We start from the raw sequence: 26,654 nt of genomic DNA, 5'->3' as shown, positions 1-26,654 counted from the left end.
TAGGCCTTCTAACCAGTAATATTTTTAAGTTACTTTTTATCCCTATCCTAAAATTCTCAAGGAGTTCACAGAGAAGATATGAGCCATTAATGATTATCTTTGAAAAGTCATGGAAGATGGGAATGATTCCAGAGGACTAGAAAAGGGAAAATATGTGCCCAACTATAAAAGGGAAAACAAGGACTCTCTGGGTCAGTATCCAGAAGGATAATTGAGTGAATAATTAATCAATTTGCAAACACCAAAAAGATAAAAAGTGATAAATAACAGCATTGATTTGCAAGAAAAAATGAAAAACCCAACATAATAGCTTTCTTTGACAGGGTTAACAAGCCTTTAGGATGGGGGGTAGCGATAGAAGTGGTATATCTTGACTTTAGTAATGTCATACATGATTTTTTTTCATAAGCAAACTAGGGAAATACATCCTACATGGAGCTACTGTTCCAGAGAATAATTATCAGTGGTTCAGTCAAACTGGAAGGGCATATCAAGTGGAATCCTGCAAGGATTAGTTGTGGGTCTGGTTCTATTCAATATCTTCAAAGTTTGTGAACAATACCAATCTGAGAGGGATTGTAAGTGCTTTGGGAACTAAGATTAAATTCAAAATGATCTGGACAAATGATCTGAAGTAAATAAGATGAAATTTAATAAGGACTAATGTAAAATACTCTACTTAGGAAAGAAAATGGGAAATGACTGCCTAGGATGAAGTACTTTGGAAAGGGATCTAGGGCCCACAGTCTACTATATATTTGAGAGAGTGAGTCTGTCTGCCCTTTAGGGAGGGCAGAGTGGACTGACGCTCCCCCTTCCAATTTGTATGGAAACATTGTTGGCTGTTCCCCTGGCTCCCTGACAAAGGGGATAGTACATAGTTTGTTGATGCCTCTACATGGCTGGGGAATGCAGGAGGCAGACGAACCTGGACATGCCCCACTCTTCCCCCGGCTGTGCTTGCTGGAGCTGCAGCAGCTATGGAGAGAGGAACTGCTCACCTTGCCCCAAGCTGCTATGGCGGGGTAGTCCTCTCTCCCCACGGCAGCCTGCATATTGAACCCCTCATCCCCATCCTCACCCCAGAGCAATGATTTAAATCCGAGCTACTCAACACACAGCTTATGGAATGCATGCGGCCCACGGCCTGTTTGTTTGCAGCCCACGGTGCGGTTTGGATTTACGTGGGACTCAATACGTGGCCCATAGGTGGGAGCCAAAACAAAAAAGTAGTCAATATAATGGTCTTCTTTTCATTCCTGAACTGTCATTGCTCATTAAAAGTACTGTCATATGGGTGGAAATCGGTTAAATATTGCATTTTATTAATAACAGCAGAACTGACTTAAATGGGGCCTGCGTGTTGTGTAGTCTTGCCTTAATCTTTGTATTCATGCCTGTCAGTGTGAAAGAAGCTATTTGCACATATATTTGCATATGTATGCAACCACACCTAAGTTGTGGCCCTCTGCATGTGCTGTGAGTATCATTGTGGCTTCCAGGGCTTCCAAAGTTGAGTAGCCCTGATTTTAAATGAAGAAAACAAAAATTGAGTTAAGGACCTGAGCAATGCCTTGTAGATCTTCTAGTGGTTATAAGCTAAATATGTCAACAGCGTAACACTGCTGCCAAAAACAAAACATAAAAGCAAACATAACTCTAGGATGTATTAACAGGACTGTTCAAGACACGAGAATTTTTTCTGCTTTACTCAATACTGATTAGGCCTCAGAGTATTGTCAAGTTCTGAGTGCCACATTTTCAGGAAAGATGTGGACAAATGATAGAAAGTCCAGAGAAGAACAACTAAATTATTAAAAATCTAGCAAACTTGATTTAGGAGGGAAGATTGAAAGAATTGGGTTTGTTTAATCTGAAGAGAAAAGTGAGAGGGGACATAACAGTTTTCATGTGTATATGAAAGAGTGTTACAAGGAGGGAGGAAAGTTGTTCTCAATCTGTCATGATAGGAGTAATAGTAATGGGCTTAAACTGCAGCAAAGGGGAAATTAGGTTGGATGTTAGGATAGTTACTACTATGATGCACTGGAATAAATTGCCTAAGGAGGCTGTAAAATCTCTATCCTTGGAAAATTTTAAGAGCAGATTAAATAACCATCCCTAACAGGTGTTTTAGGTCAGGAGTGGGAAACCTTTTTTGGATTGGGGGGCCACTGACTCAGAAAACTCAGTTGGCCACATGCAAATGAAAAGTGGGGGGGGGGGGGAGATCCCTCACAGACATGGCCCCCAATTGATAGAGAAAAATGGAGAGGCTCACCTCATTCAGGTTGGGATGCCAGGGTTCCCCTCACACTCCAGCCCCATTGTGAGGGGGTGCCATGACTCAGGGCTTTCTCTCCAAGGTTGGATTAACTTTTCTAGGGCCCCAGGGTTAGTAGATTTTGTGTGGCCCCGCTAGATTCTGGGGTAGAGCCAAACCTCAGCTTTCCACCCACCCCCTTGCATGGCTGGAGCACTAATGCTGGCTCACCCTTCTGCGGAGGGGGAGCGAGATGGCGGAAGGGAATCCTGAGCCTCCTGGGCTGGATCATACTTAGTCCTGCCATGCGTGCAGGAGACTGAATTAGATGATCTCTTGGGGTCCCTTTCAATTCTCTGAGTCTGAGAGATGGATTTCTTTGAATATTATTTTGCAGGGATCTTGCTTGTCTGTAGCAACACCACATACAATCTATAGCAATTTGGTCACTGCAACATGAGCAAGTAGCATCTTTAGTTTGAATTTATACTAGAATTGTAATTGCATGTGTAAAGTTAAATTTTAATTGAAAAGTGATTAAGGAGTTGAGTGCAAAATGAGAATCTTATCTTACTATACGTATAAAAAATGTTTTCCTGTGGGCTGACAGAATATCATCATGTTACTCAATCATCCCGCAGCCCTTCCTTCCCTTTTCCCCAGTGCTGATTGCCATGCCAGGCCTCCCTCCTCCTCTGTGCTTGGCAGCCAGGAGGAGTGCCTCCCCCCTGCCTCCAGTGGCCAGAAGGAGAGTGCGGCGCCTGATGTGGCCTTGGCCGGGAGAGGTGGGGTTAAGGTTAGCCTGCGGCGGGGGAAAGCTGGGGGAGAGAAAGGGCCCAGGCTGGCATGGCCAGGGAGGAGGGTGGGAGGGCCTGGTGTTGGCACAGCCCAGCCCACCCTGGTGATGGGGCAGGGAGAACGTGGGGCTTGGCAAGTCCTTGGAGTGGCTTCCTTTCTGCGCCCTTCTGGAGGCCAGAGAGAGAGAGAGAGAGAGAGAGAGAGAGAGCCAGGATGGTGCAGTCCTGGCAGCTGCAGGGGTCAGAGGCTGGGGCTGGTTGCGGCGGGGGATGGGAGGCTGAGGCTGGCATGACTACTGGCCCTCCCTGGAAGCTGGGATGAGGGCTGGGCCTGCCTACCCCCTGAGACAGTGTAAGTGTAGGGAGCAGGGGGCACCTCCCCCTAGTTTTCATTGTGACTGCTTCAGTGGCTGCTCTGCTTCGACTCATTTAAAAATATCTTTCTAGGAGTTTATATTTGTGTTTGAATATTAAAATTACTGTCTCTAAATGGCATTTAGACTGAATCTAGCAGTCCATAGGGTGCTGAATGTGAATCACTAATCCCATACAACCCGTGTTCTTTTTTTTTAAAATGTGGTAAATATCACATGGCTCTTAAGAGGGTCTCCCGCCATCTGCAGTAAGTGATAAAACCCCAGTTATGTTTTCCAGATTAGGGGTGGGTGGTTGTTGCCTCCCGGCCAGAAGAGGTGGAACTTGGCCTTATTAGTATGGGTATGTCTAAATAGCAAAGAAAAACCTGCAGTACTATGCAGTCCCGCCAGTCTGTGCTTGTCAGACAGCACCAGAAATTGGCGTTCCCCTGTTTCCAGAGGATCGAATGCTGACAGCGTTTCCAATTCATTCAGTTCAAGTACTTGCATAAACTGCATGTCCATGGCCTCCTGGGATTCATCCTCTTGCTTGAAGTGCCATGCATATGCTCTGTACATATGCCAATATTAGGTACAGCGAGGTGAACATCATCATCATCATGCTTGGATGCACAATGGAATCCACAAGGTGTCCATATTCATGCTGCTTTGGTGTCTGTGTGGGTAACCAGCTCCAAAAAATGTGGAAAGACTGTTTCCTCTTGACCTCAATCAAGGGAGGAGGGATTAGACCAGTGCCTTGTGGGATGCTGATGACCCCAGAACTGCTTGCTGAACAGTTTTGGTCCCAGCGTGCACTGGGAGAATAACCCAGAATGCAAAGCAGTGCAGGCACTGTGGGATACTTACTCACAATACATTGCTCTCAAAGTCTGTATGGGAGGCAGCAAGTGGTGGTGGGGGAAAAGCAGAACCTTAAAAGCTGGTTTTCCCCCAGCAACAGCTTCGTGGTGCTGCCTGCTCCCTCTCTGGGAGGGACAAGGGAGGAGAGGCTGCTGCAAAACAGCTTCTGTCCATGGCCAACCCTGGCACCACCATGGACAGAGGAATCTGTCCCCACCCCGGGCACTATAGAATAGTTGACTAACCACTAAGAATTCATGTAGTTAGTCGACTATTCTATTACCTGCTATCTAACATCCCTATTTTAGTTACTAAACTTTTATTTATTACTATTATTCAGAATCTTATTGTACATTCAACATAGATTTCAGCCAAAAAGGACAACTGATCGTCTAATATGATCTGTTGTGTAACAAAGGCTATAGAACTTCCCTACAATAATTCCTAGATCATCTCTTTAAAAAAAAATCTAATCTTGATTTAAGAATAGCCAGCACTGAAGAATCTACTATGAACGTCAATCAGTTCTAGTGGTTAATTACCATTGTTTCACACTTGCACCTTATTTCTAGTCTGAATTTCTCTAGACTGCTTTCTTTCCTTTTGCGTTTTTGTCACTGTAGCAACTTCCAAAATCTCACGCATTTATGGTGATCAGCAATGAAATAGTTAAAGATTATATAAAATGTTAACAAACTATAGCTTTTAACATGTTGGTGCAGCAGTCTCCAACCTTTTTAAGAACAAGATCACTTTTTTTAACTTAAGTGCAATCCAGGATCTACTTCAAACCCAAACACCCTTGCCCTACCTCTTTTCCCACCCCTTCTGTGAGGCCCTATCCTTGAACCACACCTTCTCTGAGACACTGCCTTGCTCACTTAATCTTTCTTTCCTCCTCTGTCCTCACTCGCTTTCACTGGGCTGGGGCAGGCGATAGAGATGCAGGGGACAAAGCATGCAGTCTCTGGTCTTGGGCCAAGGGGCTTGGAGTGTGGGAAAGGCTTTAGACTGAGCCTAGGTTGCAGTAGGGGGTTCAGGGTGGTAGTGCAGTGGGGCTAAGGCAGGCTCAACCTCCTAAGCCCCCCCCCTTCCCCAGGCCCTGTGCAATTCCCAAAAGTGGCCTGCAATGTCCACTGATCGCTTTGCGAGGTGGGGGCAGGTGGCTTTGCACAATGCCCCTTGTCCACAGGCACCGCCCCCACAGTTTCCATTGGCTGCAATTTTCCATTTGCAGCCAGTGGGCACTGTGGGGGTGGTGCCTCCAGCCAAAGGTAGCATGTTGAGATCCCCTTGCACTGCCGGCTGCAGCAGAGAGCCAGGGCAGGGGGGAGCATGCCTTTGGCTGCTAACAATCTGGTAGTGTAGCAGGACTATATCCCTTTTTGGCTGTAGGAGCCTCTTGGAGATCTAGTCTGATTCCAGGAAATTCCCTGCAGCTGTTCCCTCTAATTTTTTCCATCCATGTGTGGAATGAATTTTGCTATGTGCACTATATTGAGGTAATGTGTGGATGTGTACCACCAGTAGAAGCCAAAAACCTACATATATTATATTAAAAAAAAAATTGCTATAGGGATAATACTATTGCCATGACAAGTACTTGAATTAAATGTAAGCATAAAAGAGAAATAAAAGCTATGGAACGCATAGACCAGTCAAAAACCTAAAATAAAACACTTTGAAAGAAGTAAAAGAAATAGCAAGAAGTATGTGTCTGGTTGAGGTTGAAAGGCTGTGTGTGTGTGTGACACAGTGACAGAGATGCACACTGGTCCTTTAAGTATGCTGAGTACATTCAGACAGGAGCAATTGTCAGCAAAGCTCCCTCCAGCCTGAGCCCTGTCATGGCCATTGCCCACTCTTTGGAGATGGGGTGCAGGAGAGAGGGAACACCCTGACATCGGCACCCTTCTCTCTCCTTCCCCCCCCCCCCCAATAGCAAACAGGAGGCTCTGGGTGGGGGTCGAGCTCCAAGTCATAGGGCAGCAGCATGACAGTGGGGGAGGGACATCTGAAGTACCGCACTTGATACCCTCTGGGCTAGACCACTCAGGATCACCTGTCAGAGGCTACAGGATCTACAAGTTGATCCCTATCTAGTGGTTGGTGACCACTGCATTAGTGTGATTGGTGTTCATAAGGTGACACAGGGCTTCAGTCATCTGAGCTGTTTCAGGTTGTCTGCAGATTTGAGAAGACAGTAGTTCTGATGCACACGTTTTCTTCACCACCACCGTTGTCCAGTGCTAGGATTCAAGCTAGCACTTGTTTAGTTTTGGTTGTGTAGCCTTATCCCAGTTGTGGCGATCCTTAGAATTCCCTTACATATAGTAAACTGCTGTTCAGCCTAAAATGCTCAGAATGAAATCCTGCTTTCCCACTGCAAGAAGAACAATATTGTAAATAACTACATTCCATTGGCAACATATTGTTCATCTTTTCATTTACTTCAGAAAAATGTTAATCCCTTGAGCTTGTATTTTTTTCAGTTACTTCATAGGATGTTTAATATCCAATTGCAATATCCAAACAGGGCATTGTTGTCTAAGGATGTTAAATATCGGTTAATTGAATAGTCAAGTTATCTCATGAATCTTATTGGTTAGCTGAGTATTCTATAGTCCCCAGGGATACGGCAGACAGCCAGTGCACTCTGGCCTCACTCTCGAGGTGGCTGTGTCACTCCGTGCTGCTGACTCTGTATCGGAGGCAGCAGTTTGGGGTGCCAGGAAGGAGCTGGTCCACGTAGGGTGCCAGTTTTAAAAACCAGTTCCCCTCATGGACCAGATACCTGTCACCCTGTGCTGCTGCCTCTGATATGCCCTCTGGGAGGAGGGATAGCTCAGTGGTTTGAGCATTGGCCTGCTAAACCCATGGTTGTGAGTTCAATCCTTGCAGAGGCCGATTTGGGGCAAAAATTTGTCAGGGATGGTACTTGGTCCTGCTGTGAAGGCAGGGGACTGGACTCAAAGACCATTCAAGGTCCCTTCCAGTTCTAGGAGATAGGCAATCTCCATTAATTTATTTTAATTTATAAAAAAGCAGCAGCATGGGGTGGCAGCAGCCCCTGTCTAGAGGAGGTCTGAGCTCCTGGACCTGGTGCAAACTGGAACTTAGCCTGGCTGCCTGTCCACCCAATGTCTAATGCAGTTTAATGCAGAGCCACAGCAGGGGTGGGTCCCGGACCCGTTGCAAGCCAGGACTGAGCCAGGCAGCTGGCACAGCCTGCTAAAAAATGTCCTTGCGAAGGTGATGCGGGGAGGAAATCATGTAGTCTGTAGCATTAATCTATAAAATTTTGCTTATTGGTTAATCAACTACACTATTACATCCCTGTTGTCTACTGCATGGACAAGAAAATTTAACTTACTTCTGATTAAATTTTCAGAATTTTTTTTTAAAGTGTAAAGGTGGTTTGTATAAAACTCACTTTTAAAATGGAAGCCCATTAGCTTAAAAAGTTGTCCTTTTTCTCCTAAACAAAAAAATTATCATGTGTGTTGTCATAATACTTGTCTAAATTACTTGGAACACAAATACTTATTTTCATAGTGATAGGGAGAAAAGGGATATCTGTAGACAAGTGTGGAAGAATAAAGACATGATAATGGCTGTACTAACAAGTCAAGTCCTGCAAACTCTTATTCACATGACCGGTCCTATTAAGTAAATGTAACTGCTTGAATGAATATAAATTGCTTCATTGGAGGCTTGCAAAATAAGGGCTGCAATTTTGCATAGTAAAATTTTATTTTTGGTTAAAGTGCTAATACTAGTTTGAGTTTTGCATGGTCTTGATAAGTCTTAAATTTCAGTGTTACAGAAAATGATGAACTTCTCTCTAGCACATTTGCTTTGACTTTACAAACTGTCACATAATTTAAAAAAGCTAATAGAGTTGCTGATACAACTGCCCAAGACCTAATGGCTGGAACAATTGTGGTTCACCTTAGCATGCATTCTGTGAATGGTAAAGACACACACAAATCTGTTAAAATTTAAAAACCTTTCTTCAAGTGAAATCTGTATTTTATAGAGATTGTTGCTTGCGTGGATTTTTCTTTAACTCTGCAAGGCTCATTATTTAGCATGTAATTAAGTAGAATGTACCAGGACTTCTCCATATTTTATTCAGTCACTGAAATGTGTATATTTGAAATATGGGGAAGTGTTCAGTTTTCTTTTATACCCAGTCACTGAGGCAAGACACAGAAAATAGTTTATTGGAACATTAATGCGTAGGCTCTTCACTAGTTTGAAATTACCAGTTTAAATGACTTTGAAATCTTAGCAGTGTTTTATAATTAAATTTTTTGATTACTCTTAAGTCATGTTTGTCAAAATGTTGCTTCAGAATGGCCTCTAGTGACAGATTTAATTAAAAAAAGAAAATCTCCTTTCCTCTAATCTTCCACAAAAAAAATGAATTCAATGTAATCAATTTCTACAATTGTCAGACTATTTCTACAAGCTATTACCAGTGTGAAGATGTCAAAGACACTTAAGAGTATTGCCACTAGTGATGGAGATTTAGAGCAGTTTTTCTTAAACTTTTTAAGACCGAGGAACACCAAACAATATTTTTTTTAATGAGGAACACTAAGGATTTTTTTGTTTGGGGGGGGAGGGAAGGGTCGGAAGGTTGCGGTGGGGGAGTTATTGAGGAAAGAAAAGGGTTGGGAAAGTTATTGAGGAGGGGGGAAAAAAAAAGGTCGCCTACCCCTGTAAGGGCAGCCATTTTGAATTCCGTTCTCCGTGGCACACCAGTGGAACACAGTTTAAGAAACACTGATTTAGAGTATATTGTGACAGTGGGAGGTTCGGGTCTCTTATTTGCATAATCCTTCCTAATACACGTTTCCATTAATGTAATGAGTTATTTGCATGTGTTTAAGGGAATTGGAGGATGAAATGCAGGACTGTAGTCCACATCTTGGAACTTTTCAGAAAGTAACTTCCTAGATCAAGAGACATTGATAGCATTGTCAGAGCTTCTCTTTCATTTGTTGTCAAGTATCAGAGGGGTAGCTGTGTTAGTCTGAATCTGCATTAACAAAGAAAAGTCCTGTGGCACCTTATAGACTAACAGATTTATTGGAGCATAAGCGTTCGTGGGCAAAGATCCACTTTGTCAGATGCATGTAGTAGAAATTCCAGAGGCAGGTATAAATATACAGGCATATGAAAAGAAAGGCATGTCGATCAAGAGGCAAGCCAGAGAGAATGAGGTCAATTCAGTAAGGGAGTATGTGGCCCATTTCTAGCAGCTGATGTAGAGGTATGAACACCAAGAGAGGAGAAACTGCTTTTGTAGTTGGCTAGCTATTCACAGTCTTTGTTTAACCCTAAATTGATAATGTTTCAGTTGTTGTGAATAGTTGTAGCAGCTGTAGGTTTGTGTGAAAGACTTGGAAGTCTCTGCAGTAACCTGATAAGCTGTTTGCTTTAGATTTTGAGCTCCTTGATCAAGATATCAGAGGGGTAGCCGTGTTAGTCTGAATCTGCAAAAGCGGCAAGGAGTCCTGTGGCACCTTATAGGCTAACTGAAGTGTAGGAGCATAAGCTTTTGTGGGAAAAGACCCACTTTGTCAGATCCACTCCTCACGGCTTGATCAAGATAGAGCAGTGCAACATTTGGATTAAGTCTTCAAAATGTTGCTGGAAGTTCTCATAGCTGGGCACTCTGGTGTTTTGTGGCTGGTGCATTGAACCTCTGCCAGCTCACTAAAAATGAGGTATTTAATGGTCTATATTCAGATGTCCTGAGTGAAAAATCATAATATATGGTATGATGCCACTAGCAGTCTGTACAGTGAAGTTTTCACTAACTGTTGACCCCTTGCTGACCCCTGGAGGAGTTTTCTTCCTGGTTCACTTGAACTGCTGGGAACCCTGATGTAAAGAGGGCTTTAGTAGAGCTAGACCTGATTCTCCCCCTCTCCCCCTTGCTTTCAATAGGCTTAACTAAAATGGTGATTAAAATTAGATTGGCCATTTTATGCTTTGGCTCTTACGGGTGAATTAATATTAGCACCTAGGAATTTTTTTGTAGCCATGCCTGAAATAGACATAGGGATGTGAAGGTTTAACCAGTTAACCGGCAAGCATCACCCTAAACGGGTCGCTAGAGCAGCCCCTGCTTGTGGGGCACCCTTGCCTGCTGCAAGCAGGGGCTGCTCTGGCATCCTAGCTGTGCGCTGCTGCCTGCAAGGGGGGAGAGGGACCGTAATCAGAGGCTGATCTGGAGTAGCCTCTGCCTGGGGGTGGCTCAGCCTCCCAGATTCATGGGGGCACTCTGGTGGCATTCCTGCACTGGCTGGCTGTGCCCAGAAGGCCTCCGGCTCCAGCCATGACTAGGAAGAGCTCTGGCTGTGCAGAGCAGGCAGGTGGCCATGCCCCAACTCCTGTCAGTCTGACACAGTTGGACAGGCCAGCAGGACCTTCCCTTCCTTCCCAGCCATATTGGAGCAGCTGAGGCAGGGCAGGCAGTTGACCAGTTAAACAATAAAATTTTTGACGTTTAATCGGTTAACTATTTAAATGCCTTTTAACATCACTAGTAGACACAGCCACAAAGTCCTGTCCACATTAGATTAACTTTGTATACAAAGAGTAAATGAGATCGCAAACGGAATGTCATGGTATCGCATACCACTTCTTTGACATGTTCTGCAACAATGCTTCAATAATATTAAAACCCTATTAAGCAGTTGATTAGATGAGCCATGTTGGCCATTTTACAATACTGTAGAAATATTATACTGTACTTGGTTTTGAAACAAGAAATATTTTTATATTGGTTCAGCTTTCTGTTGTTACTGGCAGATCTAAAGCAACTAATCCCACCACATCAGAAATGGAAGTTAACATCGTCTGTTAGAGCATTCTTGCTACTGCATTTGGACCCAATTGTGACCTGTGGGAATGTGTAAAGTCATGGGACCGGTATGATGGTATTCTTTGATTTTCATATAGCTCTGCACCTTGAATAGGTATATGAACGGCCAAACATCTTTATAACTTAAAAATAAAATTCAGCAAAAGCACTGAAATATGCCAAACTCACTGTGTATTCATTGTTTTAGACATGCTTTCTCAACTTGCACTTTTTAGTGTTCTCACCAGTGCTTTTTTTGTGACGATACGGCCCAGAACGGCGTACCGTCACCTATTTTCCCAGGACACAGTAAAAGAATGGCATTTCCCCCCTGCATACAGGCACCTGTTTTCCTGGCGCTGCTTGTCTCTTGACAGAAGCCTGCTCAGGACGCGAGGCATTTTTTTTCCGGCTCCCAACTCAGCGTTTTGGCTCTTAAAGGGGCCGCGACCGCAGTTTGGCTGTTAGTGTGGTTGGTTGTGTATATGGGGGCGGGGGAGAGGGAGGACGGAGGGTGTTTCCTCAACAAGCTTGAGCCTGGAGTACTGGCACCTTTTTTTTTTTTCTTACAAAAAAAACATTGGTTCTCACTATGTGAATTGTGGAACTGCCTGAATTTTGACTACACAGTAGTTTTATAATAAAATTATGTTGAACTAAATCAGGTGAGTTTGAGATGATTGAACTTGTAGCATGGGCAAATGTTTACTGGTAAGCAACCTTTTGTCATAGAATTGAGTTAGTCTTCCCTGGCAGTCCCACTTTTCCTATGGAATGGCACCAATGAATGCAATCCCAGTACAGGCAGTCCCCAGGTTACGTACAAGATAGGGACTGTAGGTTTGTTCTTAAGTTGAATCTGTATGTAAGTCGGAACTGGCGTCCAGATTCAGCCGCTGCTGAAACTGATCAGTTTCAACAGTGGCTGAATCTGGACGCCAGTTCTGACTTACATACAGATTCAACTTAAGAACCCCAGGCATCCCCAAGTCAGCTGCTGCTGAAACTGATCAGCGGCTGATTCCAGGAAGCCCGGGGCAGGGGCTTCCTGTAGTCAGCCACTGGTCATTTTCAGCAGCTGCTGACTAGGGGACACCTGGGGCAGAGCAGCTGGGGTGCTGCTGGGTTGGTCCAGTGGCACCCAGAGCGGCGCTACGGGACCAACCGGCAGCGCCCCAGCTGCTGTACCACAGGCGTCCGGAGCAAAGCCGCGGAGCACGGGGGCAGCGGGACAGCCCAGACGCGCCGTGGCTATCCTGCTGCCCTCGGGCTCCATGGCTTTGCTCTGCTTTGCTCCCCGTCCCCCTGGTCTGCAGACCAGGGGGACGGGGAGCAAAGCGGCGGAACACGCGGGCAGCGGGACAGCCCAGACGCGCCGTGGCTATCCTGCTGCCCTCGGGCTCCGCGGCTTTGCTCTGCTCTGCTCCCCGTCCCCCAGGTCTGCAGACCAGGGGGAGCAGAGTAGAGTAGAGTAGAGCAGAGCGGCGGAACGCGCGGCCAGCTGACAGCCCAGAAGCGTCTGGGCTGTCAGCTGGCCGCGCGTTCCGCCGCAGCTTTGCTTCCTCTCCCTGGTCTGCTCGAGACCAGGGAGAGGAAGTGCCCCGTTCGTAACTGCGGATCCGACATAAGTCGGATCCGCGTAACTCGGGGACTGCCTGTAGAGAAAATCAGAAGTGTAAGTCTAAAAATGGGAACAAACAGATCTGGCTCCTGGCTTGTCTTGATCCAGTCCACAGTGAGGCTCTGTGTTTTAGCCCCCCCCCCAGCGAGTGCTGGTGCTAGCAAACCCCGTGGCAAGATTCCAAGAATGGCTGGAGCACAAGTGCTGGCTTCTTGCTGCAAGGTGAAGCAGTGGAGAGCCAAGCACTAAAGCCCCTGCATGGAGGAGGTGGCTGGGGGAATGGCAGAGCAAGTCTCTGCACTTGCTTGCAGGCCTCCACCTCTGTCACTTCCATTGGCTAGCAATTGCAGCCAGTGGGGAGACAGTGCCTGTCAGCACAAGGTGCCCCCTGCCAAATGGGAGCTGTGCAAGGTAAGTGCCCCAGTCTACTGCCCCAACCTCTTGCTCTGTGGCAGCCCCCTCTCAAACACTGATACCTTCATTTTTGTGTCCACCCCAAAGCCCTAGGAGGTGCCACAAAATCTACTAGCTTCAGGCCTTCGTAAGAGTTAATCCTTCCCTAGGGGGAAGCCCTGAGTCTCACGTCTTCCCCCTCCTCAAGTGGGTCTGGAACACGAGGGGAACCTGGTGGTTCAAGTTGCATGAGTGAGACGAATGTCCTTTTTCCCCCCCCTGCTTCTCACTTGGGGGCCACATTAGTGAGGGATGGTAGGGTTTTTTGTTTTTGTTTCTTCACTTGTTTGTGGCTCCTGACTGATTTTTTTTTTTTTTCTTCTGAGTCAATGGCCCCCAACCCAAAAAAGGTTCCCCCTCTCCTGATTTAGGCGATTCATAATGTTGAGAGAAAGTGAATGTTTTCTGCTTTACGTTGGTCAATGTAAATAACTGTATTATTCCTTTACTGTTAAATAACTATGGATGATAAGTCATTTCAGGTGTCTGTGGGAAATGGAGGTAAACATTAATGACGATGAAGTGTATTAACATGCAGGAAGCTTAGTTGAATGTAGGTATGTGTAGTTTGTAAGTGCCAAAATAAATAAGCACTTGTGTTCTAGATATCAGATTTTTAAGTATATAAATGGAATAAAGATTTGTTATAATAAACATTTGTGCCACTGATCGTAGACATACATGGTTCTATAGAGAGATTAAAGACACTGTTCTTCAAGCATAAAAAGCAGTACACTATTATCATTTATTTGATTCATTTGTGACTAACTTCAGCTTTTCAGTGACTTGGTCACTGAAAGCCTTGAATACATTTAGCCAGTTTCTGACCTGAAGTACAGGAGGAAAAACTTAACTTGATAAATCTTTCAGAGCGGGTTTCATGCTAGTGCTCATATTAATGAGTGATATAGATATATATAGAAGAACCTCAGTTACAAACACCTCAAGAATAGAAGTTTTTCAGAATTCTGAAATGTTCATAACTCTGAACAAAATGTTTTTTCTTTTGGAAGTTTACAACTGAACATTGGTTTAATAGAGTTGTGAAACTTTACTATGCAGAAGAAAAATGCTGTTTTTAAACTATCTTAATTTATATGAAGCAAGCACAGAAACAATTTACTTGGCAGTTTTTTTTAGTTTTCCCCCCTTTTTTAGTTTAACATACTTCTGTTCTGTACAATATTTGCTTTCTTTTTTTGTTCTGCTTCCTGAATACATACTTGTGTCATTGGCCAGTCAGTTCATAACTCTGGTGTTTATAACTCTCTGGTTCTACTGTACTTCTATTGCATTAGCACCATAATTAGTTACATAACACAAATTTTATTAGATCTGATTAATACATCTTATCAAATGACTCTAGCAACATTTGTAAAGATATTGCAACATCTAGATGATAAGAAAATCAATATAGTTCTGAATGTTATGGCCACTAGTGCTTCCATGGTTCTGCAAAATGCTGAAAGAAGTAAACTTATTTTAAGGCTTAAAGAAATGTCTTGAAAATGGGTTCCCTGTCCTTAGCCATGTACTGTATTATAGCAACCTTTAGGCTTCTGTTCTGCAAAAAGAATTTGGGATGCCATCCAACTCAGAAATTCTTTCCATTGACTTGGATCTGATCCAACTTCAGATTGATGTGTAACAAAGATGGGAGCACTTGATTGTGTAAAGTTGATCACTTGCACAAGAGTTTGAAGAACTGAGGTCCTTATTTTCAAATTTTCTTAAAACTAAGCTAACATGACTGATGCTGTTTCACAAATAAAAAGCTGCACTAGTTGCATGCAGTTTTCCAAATGTGAAAGGTGAGGGGGTTTTATAAACTACCTTTCTACTTTTCCTGACTACAGATGGAATCACTAGGAGTCTCAAAAGATAATATTGTAAACAAAACTCTTCAGATTAAAATGTCTAACTAGTTCAGAATTTTTTATAAAACTGGAAAAACTTAAAATGTAAAAGGCATACCATGTGTGTACATATTTGCACTGCTTAAGTGTGCAAAATGTGTATCTGAATAATAACCTTCCAGAACTTAAAAAGTCTGCTTGGTAGTGATGAGGAGGAAACATATGGCTTTAAAAAAAATCCAAACTTGTCATAACCTCATTAATTGTATTATTGGTCATCCAGCTAATTTTTAATGTTCTTATATATTATAACACCAAAATTTTCAGTGGTTACATGATTAGCCAATTACCTACATTTTAATATCCCTATGTTGTAGTATGCAGTGCTTTTCTTTTCCTCTGGCAGTTAGGGATGTTAAGTTCTGATTAATTAGCTAATTGAGTAGTCAAAGGAACTTCGTTGACTACTTGATTAGTCGATGAGGGGGGTTGCTCTCTACCCTCGCTGCAGCTCTGCAGTTTAAATGTAGAAGAAACTGGGCGCATAGCGGGGGTTAGTAAGAGCTGGGCTCTTACTACATTTAAACTGCAGAGCTGCAGTGGGGTTAGCTCCTAAGGGCGGCACAAGGCAGTACTGAACAATCTTGGTTTGCACTGGCTCTGGGACTGCTGTGGCTCTGCCTTCGCTCCTTCCTCTCCCCCCCTAGCCCCCCTCCCCCCACACACACACTGTGGAGATGGTGCTGGGAGGAACTGACTTGCTGGCTCTGCCCAGCACCGGCTCCTGCTTCCCCCGCCCACCCATGCTGCCTCTTACACAGAAGCAGCAATGCTGGGAGGAGGGAAAGTGAGTGGTCAACTCGACTACTTGACAAGCATAGGCTTATCAGGTAGTTGACTACTTCCTTACATCCCTACTTGTAGTATCCATCTCCAGTTTTTTGGGATTTTCAAAACCTTTTTCAACAGCATTCCAGATGGAATGAATACGTGGCTTTGTAATATGCGCTGCCTTCCTTAGTTTTAATGCAGCTTTTCCTTTTCTTGACTCCATGATTGGGGTCATGGTTCTTTTTATGATGTACTGAATTTTATGTTTGTGTCTAGTTTCACATTCTTTGTTTTCATTGCTTTTCCCCTAATACAGATTTCATAGAAAGGAATTTATACTGGGTTTTGATGACTGACATGGTACGTTAACACTTTTTTACCTGACAACTCTAAAACTCCCTCTTCCCTTTTCAGAGTATGTCAGTGTAATGGGATTCTTTCGGTACGACCTGCTGAGCTTTCTTTACTCTCTAGCCTCGACTTTCACACAATGCTATGCCAGAGACAAGCAGCAGTACCCCTCCCGATGCTGTGATAGCTCAGCCATCAGAATGTAGAGCTAAATTGCATGAATGCTCCCTGAGCCACTCATGAATCATACAGGGGGAGGCATCGTTCATTCCAGCCTTGCAACCCTTGCAAATGCTTATCAGATAGTCAGTCAACTAGTCAATTTCTCTGCCTTGCAGCCTCTATCAGATAGAGGCACCATCAGCTTCCGTGGCAGCGTATGTAATGGAGATCTCAACCCACTCAGAGCATATACATGCCTCGACGTCAAGGCTCCTGTTGGGCCTGGCACTGCAGGTGCTCCTCACTCCAGCCTGGCCTCCGACTCAGGCTGCAACACCGGCATCGGTACCTGCTTCCTTGGCGCCAACACCTGTACTGTCAATAGCACTGGCCCTGAATGAAGCTGCTATCCCAATACAGATTCAGGTGCCAGTATCAACCACTGCACAGATGCAGACACCAACACTTTCAAGACCTCCCTCGGCACTGTTAATATGTGCCAGTGCATCAGTGCCACCACCTTCCCTAACAGGCCCTTTCCAACAAGAGCTCTAGGCTTTGACCATCATCACCTCCTCATCCTCTTCATATGAGGCATTTAGCAGGCTCAACTCCAGCCCCTGTGTTGGAGAATTATAAATTTCTTAGAAGGATGGCCCAGGATCTTAACAGTCAAGCAGAGGAAGTTGTAGTTGATCTTGATCCTGTGGGAGACTTGTCTTCTCTACCCCGGCCATATTGCCTTGCCTCTTGTTTGGTCCATTTCTGACACTAAGACACTATGGCAGACACCAGTCCTTTTGCTACCCACTGTGTAATGAGAGGTGATACTTTGTCACATCACAGGGCTACAAACATCTATGCTCTCACCCTCCCCCCAGATTCTCTAGTGGTCAATGCAGCTAGCAACCAGGAAAGCCAAGGTCTTCAGAGCCCTTCTCCGAAGAACAGAGGCAAAACTTTTGGACCTTTGTGGCAGGAAGGTCTACTCTACAGGGGGTCTTCAACTCCACATTGCTAACCAGCAAGTGCTAATTAGCAGATATGGCTTTTTACACTTATAGCTTCTTGTCAAGATTTACAGAACTACTCCCTCAAGATTCTCAGGCTAAATTCTCGGTAACATTGGAGAAGGGAGACTAGTTTCCAGGGCATCCATGCAGGCTGCTTTAGATGCTGCAGATGCAGCTACACGGGTCATGGTCACTGGCATTGCCATGAAAAGGGTGACTTGACTATGAGTCTTGGGCCTATCTTACAAGGTTCAACAACAATACTGGACCTTCTCTTTGAGGGTACAGCCCTCTTCTCTGAGAAACAGATAAGACTCCTGTGCACTGTCCATAGCAGCAGGGAAAAGCCTTTGGCAGAGCAAGTCACTGTTTCCTCCAGCTGGGGGAGAAGGGAGGCAGCAGTGTGCAGAACTGCTTCCTCCTACTCCTGCCAGAGGTCATACCCAAAAGTATGGAGGTTAAAGTATACTTGATTGTAGTTTATAGTTGCTATCAACACTTTTATGTTGCAAAAGCAGCTATGGTTTATAGTCCAGTTTATTATTGAACTTAAATGTCCGTATGAAATGCTAATGGGTGTAAAGAGGGACTGCTTTAATCACAAGTGGAATTTCATGTGTTTAATTTTACACATGACAGCAAGATATGAATTTGTCATAATTAATACAAGTAGCCTCCAGTAAAGTGAAGCCTTTGTTCAGAATCTGCAATTAATAATGGTCTTTAAAAGGGGGTGTGACGATCTGATATAGAGTATAAAAATACTTGGAGCTAAATTACTAATGTAAATTTTTTCAGTAAAGCTGAGGTACCAAAAGGCCTTTAGGGAGGAGCTAATTGACTTAACACTGATTTCACTTGATTCTTCTTGAGTGCATTATCTCATCACGTTACTCCCCAAGGCCATTCTGCACCAAAAAAATTAAAAATTCCGTGCACAGTATTTTAAAATTTTGCAAATTTTATTTTTCAAATAAATGTGTAGGCTCCAGCATGGCATTCACTTCGAAGTAGGAATAAGATCCTCCGGAAAAGGGCGCTTTTTCCGGAGGATCGGGGCCAGTGTAGACGCTCTTTTCCGGCTTTTCTAAAAGCCGGAAAAAAGCGGCGGACATTTTTATTTAAATGCCGCGGGGGATATTTAAATCCCCCGCGCATTTCCCTATTGCGATTTCAAAAATTACCATGCCCCTTCTGGAAAAGGGGCCAATGTAGATGTAGCCTGTATGTCAGGATTTAAAATCTTCCTTGACAGCTACAGAACTTCTGCCTTTAAGTCTGTAGTGTTCAGGAGATCACACCATTTTCACCATTCTCACTCCGGCCACCAGAGAGGGCCAGGCCGAGGCGTGGCAGCCCTGTCCTGGCTCTCTTCCACCTCCCCACCTCAAGTTACTGGCCCCAAGGCTGCCCTGGCTCTCTCCACCCCCCCCACCCTTTGCTCCCCCCTTTGCTCCGGCCTCTTCCCCTCCTTTTGCTCTCCCCCCCACACTCTTTACATTTTCACCCCCTTCTTCCCCCGAAGCCAGGCCTGAGCTGTGCTGAGCCCAGCTTTCCCGCTGGCCACCAGGGGGTTAGGCTGGGCTGCGGCTGGCCTGGCTCTTTCCCTAGCTGCCAGGAGGGGCTGTGCTGAGGCTCTCCCTTTTTCTCCTTCCCTCCTCCTTCGTCCGCCCCTCCCCCCACCGCTGCCAAGGAGGGTCTGAGCCCTGAAGCGGTCCCAGCCCCAAGGCCACCCCAGCTCTTCCCCCACCCTACCCCCCCCCCCCGGCCACCAGGGAGGGGCACATGGACAAGCTTTTGTGCCTGGCACTCTGCCTGCCACTAGTGGGGAGGGGAGCCTCTCCGGGGCCTTGCAGGCCCCATGCTCTCTTCCACCTGGCTGGTGTGTACAATACATGGATCTTGACAGGTGTGTTTGGGGCAGGGTGTTGATTTTTGTAGCAAAGGGGATATGCCTGCAGGTTTTGCTTATGTTATGGCAGGGTCTGGTGCCACTTGAATTGGATGTTACCTCATTCAGAAAGAAATCTTTCTTTGACCCTCTCCAACTTCTCTAGGAAGTGGAGGTTGTTTGGGCCAGCTAATCAGAAACAAGTTCTCCATTGGCCGGGGTACACCAGCCCAAAGCAGCAATGGATCTAGTCTGCTGCCCTGCATAACACTAAGCCATAGAACTTCCTGCATAATTGTGTGGTCTAATTGCAAGCTGTAAGTGGAGTCTCTAGCATCCATATTCTGGAACTGATACAGTTTCCTTTTTTATTTTTAATTACCCTGATTAGCATTTTCTCTTCAAATCACCATGAAAAGCTTTCCTAGTAAACCTGCACCCAAAAAACCAAGTAGTTGAATGAAGTATTTTTTTACAGATCTGCTTAATTCTTTGTGAACTGAATCAGTGAAACTGTTGTGTTCTTCAGAGGGTTAGGTAAGTATGCAGCCACCTGGGCACAAACTATGAAATGTATGGAAGAATCAAGTTTTGTTCTGTGCATTTCCATAGCTTTTGTGTCAAGTTGACTATGCTTTAGTAACGTTTATCAGTGAACTCCGTAGATGCCTTTTGGACCAGATCTGTAACTAACTTCTGTTGCTTTTAATACATGGCTCTTGGAATGATTGTGCTTCAGCTTTGGCATCTAATCATTCACAAAATTCTTATTACATGTACACCATTAAGCAAGAGTGGTTACACAATTCTTACACAAACAAGACATTTATCCTGTTCTTCAATAGTCAACAACTTGGACTGGTGATCTTGTGCTTGAGTCAGCAGCTAACAATTATAACTGACTTTTTGGTGCCAAACCTTATTTACATCACTTCCCAATACTAGCTGTCCTCAGAAAAGTATAGTCGGGCAGCAAGCAATCTTGTTCTTGCTACTACCTCTACAGACAATAAATGATGTTCATGCTGGCAGTTGTGAAGCTGATCCCTTCGTTTGAAACACTACTAGTACTTACTTTTTGAATTCTTCTCATGATTGATAGAGGAGTACTTACTGCAAGGGTTTAGGACCCCTTGGTGGCATGAGAGCTGCAGTGAAGCAGAGTGGCCATCCTGGCCTAGGAGATGGCAGTGGAGCACAGCAGCTTGCTGTTCCGCTCTACTTTCCCGGATCTCCCACTGCTCTGGTGAGTGTGGGGTTCCTGACCCCTGCTGTCAGCTCCAGCCCCCTCAGGCTATGTCTACATTGCACAGTTATTTCGGAATAAACTATTCCGGAATAGTTATTCTGAAATAGCTTATTTCAGAATAAAATATATACACTGCAGGGAAGCCTCAAAATTAGTCCAAGGCGGGCGTCCTTAGTGCAGACATGCTATCTCGATTTAGAGCCCCAGGAGGAATAACTTAGAATGGCTCTGATGAGGGGGTATTTCAAAATATCAGAAGTGGAGCATCTACACATGCTTTGTTTGAAATAGCTATTTTGGAATAGGCGTTATTCTTCATAGAATGAGGTTTCCAGAAGTCAGAATAAGCTGCCTGTTATTTTGAATTAACAGAATTGCTGTGTAGATGCTCACATAGTTATTTCAGAATGGCGGCTGTTATTCTGAAATAACTAACTTTGCAGTATGGACACATCCTCAGGGCCCTACAGTTTAACCTGAGTATGGGGGACCATCTCTACCATAGGATGTTTGGGGCAACCATCACAGGGGCCCTCCAAGGTGTGAAGCCTTGGGCAGATGCCCCAGACTGCCTTATGGGAAGGGACGGCTCTGCACACACTTCCCCTGGACCACAATGGCTGGAGATGGCATGGAGCTAGAAGCTGCTCTAGTCCTACTGTTGGTGGTGGTGGTGGTGGTGGTGCTGATTCCCATGGGGGGGGGTTAAATCACCTGGGAGTAGCAGGCAGGGTCGGGGGAGAGGGGTGGGACACACGGGGAGAGGGAGCATGCAGGTTAAAAGGCAAAGCCAGGAGACACCCCCTCCTCCCCTGAGCCCTGCCAAGAAGAGGAGGTGCTTGCTGGCCCCGCAGAAGGATTTGAGGATTGGCACTGGCCTTAAGGTAAATTGAGTTTGAGATCCCTGCTGTAGAGATTCTCGTATAGACTAGCCCAGAGATGCCATAAGAGCAGTTATTGCAATATTTAAACCTCAGAAATGACTCACTGAAGCATTATAAGAATCTCGGTTAAATGGAAATAAATCCCAAGAAACCTCTTGTGATGTACCATTCATTTATTAACTTGTTACTGTGGTAGGAGTCCCCTCTCCTTCCAGTAGGAAGCAGGGGCTGGACTTAGTGAAAAGCCCAGGCCACAGAAGCAAAGATTTCCTCTAGTATGCTGTCTTTGAGCCCAATTTAGCAAAGGGTTTTTATATTAATCTCTGGCTAGTAGATGTCCACAAATGTCTACTCAACTACTTTTTACCAGCTGAAAGAGAAGAGGGGCTTTCTGTTCTCCCCCTTCAGTGCCTCTTTGTTGTGAGGAAAACAGGTTTTGTTTTCCACCTGTTTTGAGGAGGCCTTTCTTGTCTGTATCGAACTGCAATACTTGCTTAACCGGTGAAACTTACCGGTTGCAGTAGACTGGTAGGGACTGGAGCAGCTCCTTGCCCACCCTGAACAAGGGGCTGTTTCAGGTCCATGGGGGCCACCACAGGCAGGTTAACAAGTTACATGCAGTGGCTCCTGGAGTCCCGGCTGCTCCTCCCCAGGGGCAGGCTGGCAGGGGTTGGCGGCCCTGCTCTCGAGGAGGCTTCACTGCAGGCTCCACAATATAAAGCAAAGCTTTATACTACAGAGCCCACAGTGCATGTAATCACTAAGACTGTATGTAATCTCTCTCACCTGCACCCCCCACCCCCACAACTCTCTTTCTCTCCCTATTATATATGTGTAAGATATTATATACATTATAACAATACTAGATATTTTAATAACAGCTAGCTGTATTAACAATATTTATGCTAGTGTGTCCCTGATCTGTTCCTGTTAGTGTTAGGTTTGCTTGGAAACTGAATTATCAGTTGTATGTCACTTTTGAATAGTCAGATGTTCCAGAATACCATCTAGAGAACAGGTACAACTCAGGAATGGCTGTGCAAGTCTCTACCAATGGGCACTAACCCTTACCTGGACAAAGGATCACCTTGAGGTATAAGGAGTAGAACTCAATCTTCTTCTCTTTCTCCTAATATCAATAAAATTGCTTTTAGTATAACTTATGGTGGTGGTTTCTGTGATGTCACACCTGTCTTTTGGGAACTAGACAGGTCACCCTTCTTTCAAGTAGGATACTAAAAAGTCATTTGGTGATAGAAACTTTTAATTGTTACTGACCTGATGAGGATTTGAATCAAAAAGTGCATTCAGTTAGCTGTGCCCTGAGCCATCAGTCTTGTTAGCTTTTTCAAATAATTTGTTTTACTAAATGATTTGGCTATAGAATACTTTTTGTGAATCAGCCTTATTTTAATAAAATATTAATTTTTGTTTTAGAATACCTGTAAAAGATGGTGGATCGCTTGGCAAACAGTGAAGCAAATACTAGACGAATAAGCATAGTGGAAAACTGTTTTGGAGCAGCTGGTCAACCTTTGACAATTCCTGGTCGTGTTCTGATTGGAGAAGGAGTGTTAACAAAGCTGTGTAGGAAAAAACCTAAAGCAAGACAATTTTTCTTATTCAATGATATTCTTGTCTATGGGAACATTGTTATCCAGAAGAAAAAATACAACAAACAGCACATAATTCCACTGGAAAATGTCACTATTGATTCCATCCAAGATGAGGGGGACTTACGGAATGGGTGGCTTATCAAGACACCAACAAAATCTTTTGCAGTTTATGCTGCCACTGCCACAGAGAAATCTGAATGGATGAGCCACATAAATAAATGTGTTTCAGATTTGCTTTCTAAAAGTGGGAAGACTCCCAGTAATGAACATGCAGCTGTCTGGGTACCTGACTCAGAGGCTACTGTTTGTATGCGTTGCCAGAAAGCAAAATTTACACCTGTCAATCGTCGTCACCACTGTCGCAAATGTGGTTTTGTTGTATGCGGACCCTGTTCTGAAAAGAGATTTCTTCTTCCCAACCAGTCCTCCAAGCCTGTGCGGATTTGTGACTTCTGTTATGATCTTCTTTCTACTGGAGAGATGACTGCTTGCCAGCCCACTAGATCGGACTCTTACAGCCAGTCACCTAAATCCCCTATAAATGATGTATCTGATGATGACGACGATGATGATAGCAGTGACTAAGGACCAAATGTTTTCAGGTGCTGCAGTTGATGTTTTGAACCATAAAGAGCTGCTTTTGGGGAAACCTGTACTAGACTTTTCGGAAATTCTATTCTAGCCATAACATTTGCCTGAGTATCTTCAACTACAATGTGCCTCGATATGAATGCTCTAGACAATAGGTTTTCACACTTCTGCAGGGATAGATTGTGGCAAATATTCAGATAATTTTCCAACTTCTTATACTTGAGTCATGTCTAGAGTAGACTTTTTGTTGAAGATTGGAAAACTTCAGCATAGCTTTCTTTATTTAACAACCATGCTACATTGTTTGATAGGGATACTTTATCATTTTTGGGGGGTTTTATATGGGAAAATAACCTGCATGAAACTGATAAATATATTTTGGTTAATTCCATCAAATTATTAGCTTTTTCTAACCATGTTATGCAGTGATACATTGAATTGACATTTTGTAACACACATGCATACTTTAAAGGTCACTGATTTGGAAAAAAAATATTTTGCATTTATTTTTGAAAAGCTGTGCCTTGTAATGACTGTGCTGTTTCAGGAATAAACAAACCAATAGCATACTATATGGATTTTCATGGCACAGATATCTGAGAAATTGATGGTGCTATTGAAAATAGTTGCTGAGTTAAAATAAGATTTTTGGAAAGAGCATTAATGGATACACACCAACGCAGTGAGTGACTATAGCTCCAATAATGTGTAATCGATCTATGAGGACAAACCAGTACACATGCAAATTCCCACCGACTAGAGTGGGATTTTGCAAAAGTTGTGCAGGCTCATACACCCACATAAAAAATATAGAGGTCATTGGTTTTGGTGCATAAATGTAGTGAGATTTTCACATAGTTATAAAAATATATCTTTTCAAAATATTTTAAGATTTCTTACTTTTTTATATTTTATAAGTATCAGAAATAGTAATTGGCAATTGCATTGTTAAATTTTGATTGGTGACTTAAGCAACATTTTTTTCTGGAAATTCATTGTTATTCTGATTCTATTTGCAAAACAACACTAATTTGTTTATTTCACATTAGGAGAAGGTATTTTTAGGTAAAGATTGGAATTTATTTTTAAATATGCTCATGTGAAAAAATTTCTGACCAACAATCTGTGAACACCTTTGTAAAAATGGCTTTTCTTTATACACAGCTGACCTCAAGTTAAAAGTGTAATGTGGATTATTTTCTTTTAAACGCGTATGTACTCACAACCAAGAAAGCTTGTAACTAAGTTACAAAATGGTCAGTGCAGAAAATGTCTCCAACAGAGACATTTATTAAGTTCTTTTCTACAAAGTATGATATTCCTATATAAATGTAAAAGTTAGATTTGTGAAGATTTGTAAAATCCTAAACATGTTGACATTTCTATATTTTTATAATAGTAAACTTTTATGTGGGGAAAAAACCCTCTGAAATAATTGTATGGGAATAGAGTAGGAACTGATTTTATTAAAAAAAAAAAACAACAACAAACCCATGATTGTTAAATTTATATATAGATATTTGTTTATTAAGTGACAATTTCTGCACTGTTTGCCTTGGGTGGCAATAATTGGGTTAAAAGTATTTATTGAATAAACAGTCAATGCTGGATATTGCACTAGTCTCCCATCTGTACATTTTAACTGTTTTCAGCAAAATTATAATCTAAAGCAATAATCTTGTGTCCAACTAGCTAAAGAGTGCAATTAACATAATTTCTGTGATTGTGATTGTAAACTGAACAAAGATGCTATTTTCTTTATAAAGCACTGAAGTATTAAGTGTGATTTGCTTGGAAATAAACATTGAAAGGGGGAAAACACTTTGGTAATTAGTGCTTATAGAACAGGGGCACTCTTTAATATTACCTGATAGGCAATAAATAAGGGAATATGCTCAAAAGGATAACTGAAATAAATCAGTGTTCTCATACCTTGATTCATAGGAAACAATAACTTGCAGAACAAAAGGAAAATGTACTGTTCTGAGGAAGTATTTTTAGGCAATAAATCTTACCTTCGTCCTTATGCAAAAATATTTCTATTTCAGAAATGGAGACTAAATTGTATTAACTTAGTTTTTCTACAGAAACATAATTCAGAGACTGTAAATATCTTTAATGAGTAACAATATAACTGAGATATACTTTAGTTTTCTTAAGCTGTGATACACTATTAATATTCGCTTGTCTTGTTTCAGAATTCCATACTTTGTGTATCTTTCCAGTATGTGTCTCATACATTTTCAGCACTTTTTTGTGGGAGGAAACATTCAGATTTCTTCCTAAATTATTTCTGCAGAATGTTCTTGCACCTACCTGAATCCATCTTTACCTGTTAATGAAATGTGTACTATGCTGCATTGATTCCTGAAGCTGTAACCAAACTGACATTTATAGGGAAAAAATCATGGTTTCATCTGAAAGTGATGTATGCAGTCAAAGCTTTTAGAGAACATAAAATGTTTTGGTAATGTGCATATTCCATTGTGGTGTTTCAAAATTTTTTTAAATGGGAATAAATTGACTTGTTTACTTTCAGATTCTTCAAAGGGCTCAGTACATATCTTGTAATCTTTATTTCTGTCAAATCTATTTTATTTTACTTGCAAATATATGGTGAACCTTCAAACCTGTATGTGTAAATTCTTCTTTAACTACAGGCCTTCAAGAGTGATAGAGGGTACAGTCATAGTATGGTAAACATGAGTAGTGTGGAGCATGCTTGAACTACATCGATTGCATACCTTAAGTCAAAATAGCTTATTTTGGTGCTGTCTACACAGCAAGAAGTCCGAGGAAGAGCACTCTTCCTCTGACTTCCTTTACTCCTTGTACAATGAGGGTTACAGGAGTTGGAATAAGTCCTCCAGCTCAACATTGTTTTGACATTTTGTCAAAAGAACTGCTTGTAGTGTAGAGGCGGATTATGTTATTTTGGAATAATGTCAGTGCTGTGTAGACATACCCTGAGTCTCC

At 43.2% G+C, this 26,654-nt stretch overlaps 1 protein-coding gene across 9 annotated transcripts in view; it reads left to right on the top strand.

Annotated features, from left to right (window-relative positions):
• Window positions 1-26,654, top strand: part of PLEKHF2 (pleckstrin homology and FYVE domain containing 2) — an 85,184-nt gene that overhangs the window by 7,776 nt on the left and 50,754 nt on the right. For 2 of the 9 annotated variants that reach the window (XM_075920348.1, XM_014577229.3), the window contains exon 2: window positions 22,909-26,307. The exons of 2 other annotated variants lie outside the window; for them this stretch is intronic. In XM_075920348.1, the coding sequence (XP_075776463.1) occupies window positions 22,923-23,672 (750 nt within the window). In that variant the 5' untranslated portion in view covers window positions 22,909-22,922 and the 3' untranslated portion in view covers window positions 23,673-26,307. Of the gene's footprint in view, window positions 1-11,108; window positions 11,229-16,237; window positions 16,282-21,304; window positions 21,472-22,457; window positions 22,565-22,908; window positions 26,308-26,654 lie in introns of those variants that run through there. 5 more of the 9 variants (XM_025188416.2, XM_014577230.3, XM_025188417.2 and 2 more) reach the window with 5 other exon arrangements.

The sequence above is a fragment of the Pelodiscus sinensis genome, chromosome 2 (assembly GCF_049634645.1).
Source record: "Pelodiscus sinensis isolate JC-2024 chromosome 2, ASM4963464v1, whole genome shotgun sequence".
NCBI lineage: Eukaryota > Metazoa > Chordata > Testudines > Trionychidae > Pelodiscus > Pelodiscus sinensis.
The sequence above is the reverse complement of the archived record's forward strand: the minus strand, read 5'-3'. Positions and strand labels throughout refer to the sequence as shown.